The sequence below is a fragment of the Ursus arctos genome, unplaced genomic scaffold (genome assembly GCF_023065955.2).
Source record: "Ursus arctos isolate Adak ecotype North America unplaced genomic scaffold, UrsArc2.0 scaffold_13, whole genome shotgun sequence".
Taxonomy (NCBI): Eukaryota; Metazoa; Chordata; class Mammalia; order Carnivora; family Ursidae; genus Ursus; species Ursus arctos.
This window is the reverse complement of record NW_026622797.1, coordinates 26,711,188-26,723,018: the sequence shown is the minus strand read 5'-3', so window position 1 is coordinate 26,723,018 and position 11,831 is coordinate 26,711,188. Positions and strand designations below refer to the sequence as shown.

Genomic DNA, 11,831 nt, shown 5'->3' with positions numbered 1-11,831 from the left:
ATAATCAACCAAGAGGTCATACACGCTCCCCTGAGTAAATTCTTCATCCAATTTGGCAAACCTTTTTGAATGCCTACAAAACAGTGGGTCAGCCCCTGCATTCCAGGTGCCCACCATCATCTTTACAGACCCACATGCATAAATCAACCTCCCGTATGAGGCAGAATGACAAGTGCTATGGGGATGGGGAAGAGAAAAGTAATTCTCACGGACACAGAAAATCTGAGTCAACTTCTTTCGTCCCACATCCTTTATTGTTTGGTCACTCCTATGTTTGCACTCATGTGTCTTGTAACAGCAGGTGTGTGGAAAGGGAAGTTCAGGTGTTAGTCCTGCATTTGCACATACAATCCCCATTCCTCCATAAATCTCATGAGATAGGCTTCATTTTCTTCCGATGGCTCCTCTGGAGCCTGGTCCTCATAGAGTCTAGACAAGAGGCCCTCGTCCGTGAGCTCCTTGTACGCAGGCTGCTCACATCCGTCGGAGTCATGTTCAAAGCTAGAGAATGACGGTATGCACAGCCTGCCAGTCCGAGGGTCCCAATCGACCAGTGTGGTCGATGCCTCTTCATCTGGCTCCTCTTCCGTGTCCACGTGCTCCTGCAGCAGCTGGTCCAAGTCTCGCAGCTGAGGGGCATACGAATACCGTGGTGTTTGGGAGCCCAGGTCTGCCAAAGCTGCCCGTTGCTCAAGGAATTGTCCTTGGAGGGACACGTCCTCCTGCTGATTGAGCTCTTGATCTCCAGGCCCTGCACAAATGTCAGCAGTTCTTACAGCATATTCGTATTCAATGACAGCTTTGTCTGTGGGGGTTGTTCTGCCCAGTGACTCTTGCTGGGTTAGGGATGTACCGTTGGTGCTTTCCTCAGAGTCACAGAAAGTGTCCATCAAATGGAAAGCATACCCTACGTGTTTCACCTCCATGTCCTCCTGAGGTGGCTCGTGGTTCTCGAGGGGCTCGTTCAGGTCCCATACCTCGCTGCTTTTTCCCCTTACGCTTACATCCTTGTGAGAAGTGTTAGGATCCTCCAAAATATTGAGGGTGATGAAATTCAGCACAATTTTTTCAGCAGGTACAAAGAATCTTTTGTCAAACTCATTTCCATAAATCAAAATCTATAAAGAGAGAAGAGAATGGTTTTCACCTTTTCACTTGAAAGAGACATGAAAAACAGCTGTTAAGTAGAACTTATACTGTCATCACATAGTTCTAAAGACCTATTCTTACCAACTCATGGAAGTGACAGTCATTCTTGGAATAAACAGAAAGCCTCATTCGCATGGAGGCAAGAGACCCAAGGCGCACACACACAGAGGCATATGGAAGTGAACATTGTTCCTGGGGGGTGTGTATGCCGTCCAAGGACCAGGGTGAGACTGCCCCTCCCCTAACTGGCCCAGGGACTTCAGGGCAGTTTTTTAATTTCTGGAGCCTCAGTTTTTAATTCTGTAAAATCAGAATTTCTGCTACGTGTGAAGTGGCGAGGGCTAAGTGAGCCAGTTTGGACATTGCTTTGTTAATTATTGTTGAGCACGTATTTGTCAATTAGCAGTGGTTACCCGGGCTCCCAGCCCTGGTTGGGATATACTCTGGACATGAAATGTGGATGGGAATGAAAACGGGATGTGAAGAGGGAAAGAGGCACAGAAGTCGGGATGGTTTTGTTCCCTTCCCCCATATACCATTCTAATCCCAATGTAATGAGGCCAGAAAGGGGAATCCATCTGCCTGTTTATGGTGGATAGAGAAACTTTAAATCAAGTCAGGAAAACTGGTTTGAGATTAAAATGGTGGTGGGATGTGTGGAAGGTGTCTGATGAGATGGCCAGTCATGACTTATGTTTGAGTCCTCACTGTCCACCCTGTGAAGTGTTTTCTTTTTTTCTTTTTTTTTTTTTTTAAGATTTTATTTATTTATTTGACAGAGATAGAGACAGCCAGCGAGAGAGGGAACACAAGCAGGGGGAGTGGGAGAGGAAGAAGCAGGCTCATAGCGGAGGAGCCCGATGTGGGGCTCGATCCCAGAACGCCGGGATCACGCCCTGAGCTGAAGGCAGACGCTTAACCGCTGCGCCACCTAGGCGCCCCCCGTGAAGTGTTTTCTAATTCATCCGCTCTTTAAGTCCATGTTGCCTGTAAAAGGGACCTGTGTCTGTCCTAGAGCTTCCTTTTCTGGCCTGTAAGGGAGGGTTTATAATGATTCCTGCCACACTAAGCACTCACCAAATTTGCTGGGTGTTTCTCTTTGCCAACATGGATATATCTGTACATGGAGTAGCCCATCACAGAAAAAAGAAACACGGTAACAGATATGGGCAAAACATACCAGAAGATGATTTTAACCTTCAATGCTGATGCTTGGTCTGTCAAAACAAAAAAGGACAGAGATAGAGAGTTGTGGTTCGGTGTGGCGGGAAAACCCTGGCAATGTCAGGCGGCTTTGGGCTGATCACTGACAATTAGGAGCTCAGTTTTTCATTTGTAAGTTGAGAAGCTTGAAGGAAAAGTGATATGGGGTCTCAGAATTCTTACTCTCTGACAAGAGCTGGTCTTCGAGACTCATCCAGACTTGTCACATACCTTGTAATGTGGGTGCATCAATAAGTCAATCAGCAGATATTCCAACATTTTCTGTCTGGCTGTGAGATTCATTCAGGTTCTTATGTGTGAAGCTAAGTGTGTCTAATATTCCAGCAACTTATACACTTTAAACAAAGCAACAAAACCCTCTTGAACATCCTATGAAGTTGCCCTCCCTTTTCCATACACTCATTTGACTCAAGCTTTTCCAAATATTCAGTAGAAGACACGAACGTACGGCATCACCTGCTACGTGACTAACAGAACCGTCCCGGAGTGGGTGGGCTAGACTTTCTGGGTAGGTCTGGAGCTTGGGATGTGTGTAGGGAGGTGTCTGAGCTGGGGTGTGCTGAGAATGGCAGTGACTCCCTTCCAGGTCCTCTGTGCTGTAGGGTCGTGACAAGTAAAAGTCCATAGAGGAATGAAAAGACTTGGTGAACAGCTTTTAAGAAAGCAGTGCTGACCCTCCATTGATCAGATTATACAGCTGTGAACAGGTCTCACTGGGACTGATTTATATTTGTTGGGCTCCTATAGGATACTGGAAGTTGTGATAGTTAATTATCTGTACCAATTTGGCTAGGCCATGGTACCCAGATGTTGGGTGAAACATGATTCTAGATGTTTCTGAGAAGGCATTTTTAGATGAGATTAGCATCTGAATGAATAGACTTGAGTAAACTAGATGACTCTGTAATATGGGTGACCTCATTCAATCAGTTGAAGGCTTTAGTAGAAACAAATGGTGACCACCTCGAGAAAGTGAGAATTCTACCAGCTGATTACCTTCGGGCTAGAACTGTAACATCAACTCTTCCTTGGCTATCCAGCCTGCTGGACTGCCCAACAGATTTTGAGCTCACTAGCCTCCACAGTCACATGAGCCATCTCCTTAAAACAAACCTCTCTGTCTCTGTCTCTCTTTCTCTCTCTCTCTCTATATATATGTTGGTTCTGTTCTCTGGAGAACCCTGACTAATACAGCAGTAGAAAATAGAGGCGCTTAGCACATATCACGAAAGTTCTAGCATATTCCTTACATACTGATGAGACCAGCGAGCGTGTCATGGGAACTCTTTCATCTGTGCAGTCGTTTGGATACTCTTGATGCCTAAGCCTGAGAAAAAGCAATAAAATTACTCTGTAGATGACTAGTGCAAGGGTGGAAACAGAAGTGTCATGGACAATGAAGGATGTCAACAAGAGCCCGTGGGAAAAGTGCAGGTACAAGGATCGAAGTGCAGGCTCTTCCGCCCGAACAGCTCCTGAGGAGCACGTCTGTCCTCAGGTTCCACATGGAAAGGTGGCAGCAGCACAATGCAGATGGTGCAGGGGCTGAGCATCGCCTTCCCTACGTGAGGCCACGATTCAGCCTAGGCCTCTGAACGCAATCTCCGGTCTCTGGACTGAACCTGCCCTACTGAGAACATGCCATGGCAACAATGACCGATGGCACTCAGTGTGCAGCAGGACATGTTTGCCTCAATAAACCTCATAAACTGTAACTACGTTTTAGGGATGGGGGACTGTGGAGAGCAGAAGTATGTTTCAAAGGGGGTCCCAAAAGACCTAGTCCAGCTGGGATATCATGGAAAAGGTCACAACCCGAAAGGACACACCCTTATTTTGTCACCTTTCCTAAACTAGTGAGAAAGTCGGCTGCGTCCCTCACCGGGAAGTATTTAAAGGAATTCCTACTTGAGTTGCTTTAAATCTGCTAACTGCTTAAATGATCTCCAGGAAATTCATTCCTGCCACTTGGCCACTGATCAAGCCGTTAGTAAACAGAGCAAATACAGAAACTATTTCTTCAATCTGCTTTGTTTTGTCTCTTTCTTGCCTCTCATTTCACTTTTATTTGACATATGGCAGAGAACTCTTTGTTTTAGGGGAAGGTATGAAAGGATAGAGATTCAAAAATACACCTTATCACTTTCAAAATCACAAAATCCCCTTTTGATTCCTTAGGGCCATTACATCTTGTGCTGTGTAAGCACAAGGGAAGAGGGGAGCAGAGTTCCTGTCACCATGGTCCTCCCTCATCTGGTGATGGAAACGGGCTGGGGGAAAAGTGGTGACATTTGTCCTAGGCCAGCATGTTTGGAAGCGGGAGATGGAAGAATAATGGATGAGGGGCCATTTGATGAAAGTCAATTTAGGGTTAATTTTCAGTGTTCGGGTTTTGAGTTCAAGGTCCTCTGACCCTTGAGGAAGCACAAAGAAACAAATGCCAAGGTCCTAACTCTCTGTCTCCTAACGGGAATGAGAATCTTTAGCCAAGTTCAGGAAACATGAGAAGAAGACAAACGGAAGGAGAGAGAAACAATGGGAGTGAGGGAGTAAGTGTGGATTTGCTGACCCCAGATGTTCGTGCAGCCAGTGACTGATACCTGAATGCGACTTGCAGAGCCTGTAATTCTATTCCTGAGGGTGAGCAAAGGCTGCTGTCTTCAAGCGTGTTTAGGATAATGCTTTGTTTCTAGCACTAACTTTGATGTTCTTGAAGACCACAGAACTTCTCTTCACGAAAGGGACTACAATTAAAAAAAAATAAAGAGATGTGTATAAAATTTTTAATTGTGTTTTCCCCACAGAAGAGGCCTGTTGGCAGCAGATATCTGGACAGGTGCTTCCCCGGGAGGAAGCAAACATACTCAGATCCTGGGCAAGTTCAAGGGCAGAGTCCCAGGCTGCTCAGTGCATTTCTGGTAACGGTTGTATCTACCTTTGCCTCAACCTGTTTCTGGTAGACATGGATTTATCAAAACCTTGTTTATAACTGCCACACTTCTCCTAGTTTCATCAGAGTTCCTTCCTCAGACCAGCTGAGACTTTTAAAGCTTACCTTTCAAAGTACGGACACACTGCTTGTCAGAAGGCTGAGCAAGGCGAGGAGGCCCTGGGACGAAGGACTCCACGCGCACGCAGTACAGAGTGTCTGGCTCCAGCCAGCTCAGCACCAGTGTGTGGTTGGTCACATACTGGGACCACTAGGGCAGGGGATGGCAAACAGCAGTTAGAGCCAAAGAATTCCAGCACCACCCCAGACAGCTCTAGAAGGAAATAAAACACTGAGATACCATGAAATCCTTCATTATCGCTACAAGCTTTTTTTTTTTTTTTTTTCAGGAATAGCTTTAAAATATCCTTTTCCTTTAGCTCAGCACAGCACGGTCGGTAATGAAACCATTCTGGGAACAATTCTAAATAACAACATAAGGATGGATTTCTTGTTCAATCTTGCCCTGTGTCCTTGCGGACATTTTTTTTCTCTTTTGGAGAATGACTGACAGGTGTTATGCAAGTCCAAGCTCTTCATCAAAGTGCAGAGGACAATCATTCTACACCCAATAGCAACATCAGACCCCACTGACAGAGCGTTTCTGTAGGGGAAATCGAAGGACGTTGCTGAGATGTCTACATATCAGCTTCCACTGTATCTTGTCTAGCATGCCTTCGAATATCCCATCTTCCCAGATTCCCCTGCCTCTGGGCTGCTTATTCCAGCATTAGTTGCAGAAAGTGACACGGATTATAGGCCCCCCTTCCGTTCCAGGCTTACCGTTCTGTTAGATTTAGTATTATATACGGACACATTATACTTCAGATTAGAGTATATCTGTTGCATGGAAATAGAACTGTCTTCTGGATTTCTCTTCCACTTCTCTGGAGCCGTCAGAACAATAGAAATGGATTTCTCATCTGTAGTCAATGCAACCCTTGGTGGGCCAATTTGTGCTTAAAGGGGAGGGGAGAGGGAGTTATGTTCAGATGTAGAAATCACCGTGGATAAAACTACAATATAATCCTACTAGAATCAAAGCCCTAAAGCCCCCCTCTTAGTTGAGATGACTCAGACTGCTCTAAGGTTAGCTAGATACGCCACATCTTGAAACAATCATTTCACACTCCCTGACACAATATGAACACAGAAAATTCAAGGGTTGTATTGACTTCGTGCCTAATCCCATGGATAAAGAGATGGGAAACACAATTAAAAGTGTTTACAACACTCCTGTGACTTGAAAAGTTGCTGATAAATAACATTAATATGATTTGATCTGTGGTGGAAATCAGCCATGGAGGAATGAAGCACTGTTAAATAACTTTGAAGATGTGATTAGAATGATCTAGAACAGAGGTTCACAACCTTTACTATAAAGGTCCAGACAGGAAGTATTTTAGGCTTTACAGGCCATATGATGTCTGTTGCAACTCTTATTTATATAAATGTAAAAAAGCATTCTTAGCTCTTGGCCCGTAGAAAAATGGAAAGGGGGCCGAGCTGCATTTGGTCTAAGGACATAGTTTGGTGATGTCTGATCTAGAAGGGCACCAGTGGAGAGGCTCTTGTTCCAGGACGGGAGAAACACTTGTAAACTTCATTATGGCAGCTCCGAGTGGGTCCTCTATGGCTGAATCAGCCACAGAACAGGAGAGGAAAATACTAAAGAGCAAACATCAGGAAGATGTTACCGGATTTCTGAGTCACATCTAGAAATACATCATCGCACCACCAAGTTCAGAACAAGAAGAAACTTAGTTTGCCAATGAGCAAAACCTCTCATTATAAAGATGAGATGCTGAGATCCAGCGAGGTGGAGCACCGTGGGCTGGTCCCTCCAGCAGCTGAGGGACAGAGTGCAGAGCAGAGCCCCCAGAGCCCTGGCCTCTCAGGAAGGCTGTCTGTGAGGCCGAGGCGGTATACTCGACGGCCAGAAGACCTTGACACTATCCATATTTACAGACAATTGTGTTACTTACTTTCTAAGAATGGATAGAATCGTCCAGTTTCTGCCCATTTGGAGCAATTCCTTTCCCAAATGGCCTTAACTTTAGCATAATATTGATGTTCGTAATCAGAAGTTTCCAGAGAGAGATCACAGCAGGTCCTATTGATATTTCTGCATTCGGATTTATTCAGCCACTTCTTTTGCCCATATCTGCTGAGAAAGAAACTGAATTAATAGTGAGGTGCCCTCTGTGCTTTCCAATAGGAAAAAAAAAAAACAGTCATTATACAAAACTCAATGGAAGTTCAGACCTTCACTTCAGAGCAACAGGAGTGCCTGTCATTGAGATTTAAAAAATCCATATTTGCTGCTGGCAATTTTTTTCATTACCTCTCAGGAGCATGAGTCAGAGTTTCTGCAATCACCTCTCTTTTCTGTGAATTATAATGTGGATAGTACATTTTTAAAGCATGCATTTTTCTATTATTCTTGGGCTACAGTAAAAATTTTAGATATTATATGATCAATTCTTCTAGTAATCATCTTTGTAAGATTTTAGTCCACTATGCCTATGAAGGTCAATTTGATGGGTTATTTTAAGAAATATTAGTTGTTTTTTTCTTGGAAGAAAAATTACTTTGACATTCTCATAAAATTTAAAAATCTACTTGCTATGAAGGCTCTAGAGAAAATTCGCTAGGTTGGAGTGCATGCCACAGTAATTATAGTGATGGTGATGATAGTGACTACATTGCTGATATTGATTTCCCCTTTCCTTTATTAAAGGCACAACACCCATAGCAGGCAGGGAGGGGGAAATATTTTTAACACTTTTCAGGCGGAGAGACTGAGGTACAGAGAGTTGAAGTGCCACAGACTGAGCCAGTGAGAGAGACAGAGTTGCATGGGATGCTAGGAAGGGATTAAAGCAGGCGTGTTGGGGTTTTAGAAAGCTAACTGGTGTAGCATGGAGAATGCAGTGGGGTAGGAATGGCAGCCTGGGGAACACTTGAAGGGATCCTGTGGTGCTCTAGCTGGAAGATGTCGGTGGCTTGGACAAGGATGGTGGCAGTGGAACAAATGACAGGACAAAAGGAAGAAATACTAGGAGAGACAGGTCTTGGTAATGAGTGTAGATAAGAGATGAGGGAGAAGAAGGTGTTCAGGACGATATCTTTTTCTGTCTGGGACAGAGGTCATGTTTCCCAAGATAAGGAATACTGAGGAATAGGTTTGGCAAATGGGGAGGAGGGGTCGGAGGAAGGAAAAATAACAAGTTCAGTCTTTCACATGTTGAACCTCAGGTATGTGAAAGATATCCAGATCTGGTTGCCCGTAGGCACTGGGGCTCAGGAGAGAGGGGTGAGTGGGAGGCAGTGATTTTGAAATCAAGGGCACAAAACTGTTCATTGAAGGCATAAGTGTGAATGAAATCATCATGAAGCCAAAGCAAAGCCTAGGGTAAAATTCCAGGATTATCAAGATTGAAAGGTTGGATACAAAGTACGGTTAGAAATAGCAGCTAAAGGGGCACCTGGGGGGCTCAGTCAATTGAGTGTCCAATTTTGGTCTCAGCTCAGGTCTTGATCTCAGGGTTGTGAGTTTGAGCATTGCATTGGGCCCACTGTGGAGCGCACTTTAAAAATAAATATGTTAAACAAAAAGAAATAGCAGCTAGAGAGCAGTAGGAGAAACAGGCATCCATAACTCAAAGGCAAGAATATGTCTTGGGAATGAGGAAATGTGGACTTTATCAAGTGTTGTCAAAGCTTAAGGGTATGTTCTTTTTTCAGAATATGGAAACAGATTTCTGAAAGCTAATGTCTCCTGTTTCATAAGTATCATACCTGCTAGAAGACATAAGAAATACAGTTAAGATCTTGTTGACCAACTTCTCCATGAAGCAGTCACCATTGCCTAAAGGCTTTCAAACGTTTTTTTGTCTGTGAGCCATGAGAAGAAATCCATTTTACATTGTGACCCAGCTCAAAGAAACACACATGTATTTAAGATACTAAAATAAAGGTATCATAAGATACTATTTAAACTTCAGTACATGCCATGAATTCAGTTATTTTCCATTCCAATCCACTTCACACCATTCCAGTCCTTTGCATTAAAAATAATGCTAGCTATGGCCCTCAAAATTGATGTCATGGTCCATCAACAGGGCTTGACTTATGGTTTGGAAAATACTGCCATCATCCATTTGATCTCTTCTCCTCCACCTTCCTCACTCCTGCCAAGGGCGGGGCAGCTTCCCATGACAGAGGCCGATGGAGGAGAAAATACTCTTTATTGGATTTTTTTTTACTGTTTTTTTATTATATTATGTTAGTCACCATACAGTACATCCCTGGTTTCTGATGTAAAGTTCGATGATTCATTAGTTGCGTATAGCACCCAGCGCACCATGCAATACGTGCCCTCCTTACTACCCATCACCAGCCTATCCCATTCCCTCACCCCCCTCCCCTCTGAAGCCCTCAGTTTGTTTCTCATAGTCCATAGTCTCTCAAGCTTCATTCCCCCTTCTGATTACCCCCCCTTTCTTTATCCCTTTCTTTACCGGATTTTGAACCACTTTTCAAAGCTTGTGCCAAAGCTTGTGCCCTCAGTACTGCACTATATATTCTCTGCATTCAATTCTCTTGGCAGGTAGAATTTAAACTTTTGTTAACATTTCATCTTTTACTTGGAAACAAACTTCACTCCAAAGTGTAAAAGCATCATATGTAAGTTGCCCAAGGTTACCTGGCTAGGTTCACAGCCTGGCTGCAAACCAAGGACTGTCTGACCTTGGAGCTGAGCTTGGAGCCCTGTCGGTGACATACACTGCTCTGTATTTCTGTCCATCTTGGACATGCAAAAGCATGTAAGACCTCCGACATGGCAGGTTTCTTTATTCATTTTGGAAAGCTGTACCATCTAAATGATTGCTCTCACAGAGCAGTGATGACTATTTTTTTGTTATCCTTTTCAGAATCAAATATTCATGTAAAGAACAGGGCAAGCTCTTTGATTCACTTAATGGAAAAGGAGGCCAGGGCATACTCAAGAGCCATTTCTCTTTGCAGAGTGATGTCATCTTTCCTAAAACACCAGCTTCAGAGAAACTCCTCGAAAATGAAAATGAGGTTCTAGATAAATGAGGTCATTGTGAATAGCCACTGAAGTTTTTCACTGCCTTCGGTGGTCAGAATATTTTTTCATAGAGAAAAATGACTTTGTTCTTTTTGTTGTTGTTAATAGGGTGCTTTTTTTTTTAAACTCAATCAATCAGAATTGTGTAATCAACAGAGAAACAAATCACTCTAAAATCTATTAGCCTGAAACATCTGGCATACATGATTCTTTTTTTTTTTTAAGATTTTATTTATTTATTCAACAGAGATAGAGACAGCCAGCAAGAGAGGGAACACAAGCAGGGGGAGTGGGAGAGGAAGAAGCAGGCTCACAGCGGAGGAGCCTGATGTGGGGCTCGATCCCACAACGCCGCGATCACGCCCTGAGCCGAAGGCAGACGCCTAACCGCTGTGCCACCCAGGCGCCCCTGGCATACATGATTCTGGTTGTGTTATTATGCTTCTCTATTCACACAAGAATGATTAGATGGCTGCGTACACAGAGAATAACTAGATTATACCATACGTATGGTTTAATCAAAGTTGCAAATTTAGTCTGATTTGAACTTTAAGATTTTATATTTATTTATTTGTTTATTTATTGATTTATTTAGAGAGTGTGAGTGGAGAGAGACAGAGTCCCAAGCAGACTCCACGCTGAGCTTGGAACCCAACCCCAGGCTCAATCTCAGCACCCTGAGATCATGACCTGAGCCAAAATCAAGAGTCAGACTTCTAACTGACTGAACCACCCCACCACTCCCTGAATTGAACTTTAATAGAAAAAGAAATTGTAGTGAAATTAAAGGAATTGCTGTAGTTCAAGTGTTTCATCACCACAAGAGATACTAGTTCTTGAAAGATCTTTTAAAGTAAGAAGATGGTTTATAAAAAATATTGAGAGTTTAGTTATCAAGATGATGAAATATTTTCATTTTAGACCACATTTAATGGCTTCTTGCTATGACACTCAGTACAGTTATAGATCTTCCCCACCTTCTAATTTGTTATATTATTGTTTAGTTTTCAAACATTTACAAGAAAGTTCGATAACCACATTTCCATCACTGTTTAGTCTCAGTTCTTCATTCAGATGGTCTCAATGCAGGTACCAGTCTTTTCACAGTGACAAATGATCTTGTCAGGACTAAGTTCTTCATTCAGAATCATCTTTACCTCTGTCAGCTGGATATCATCTTTAGTTAGTGGTTTTCTCCCCCTCAAGAAGGTCTCAGGGGAGTGCTATCTGGACATCTCACTCGCTTGAAAATACATCTGTTGAACTTGATAAGAATCCTAGATCACACCTATTCTTCCCTCAGAGGATGTACTGCTGTCTTCTGTTGAGTGTTGCCAGACAGAAGTCATCCCCCTCCCCCTGCCCCCCTTG

The 11,831-nt window shown here is 43.5% G+C and overlaps 1 protein-coding gene across 2 annotated transcripts in view; it reads right to left on the bottom strand.

Annotated features, from left to right (window-relative positions):
* Positions 1-229: 229 nt before the first annotated feature.
* IL20RA (interleukin 20 receptor subunit alpha) overlaps positions 230-11,831 on the bottom strand; it is a 34,929-nt gene continuing 23,327 nt past the window's right edge. The window contains exons 3-7 of one of the 2 annotated variants that reach the window (XM_057311017.1): positions 7,348-7,529; positions 6,146-6,321; positions 5,429-5,573; positions 2,227-2,366; positions 230-1,118 (exon numbers count right to left, since the gene is read on the bottom strand). In XM_057311017.1, the coding sequence (XP_057167000.1) occupies positions 327-1,118; positions 2,227-2,366; positions 5,429-5,573; positions 6,146-6,321; positions 7,348-7,529 (1,435 nt within the window). In that variant the 3' untranslated portion in view covers positions 230-326. The remainder of the gene's footprint in view (positions 1,119-2,226; positions 2,367-5,428; positions 5,574-6,145; positions 6,322-7,347; positions 7,530-11,831) is intronic. The other variant, XM_026504884.4, reaches the window with a different exon arrangement.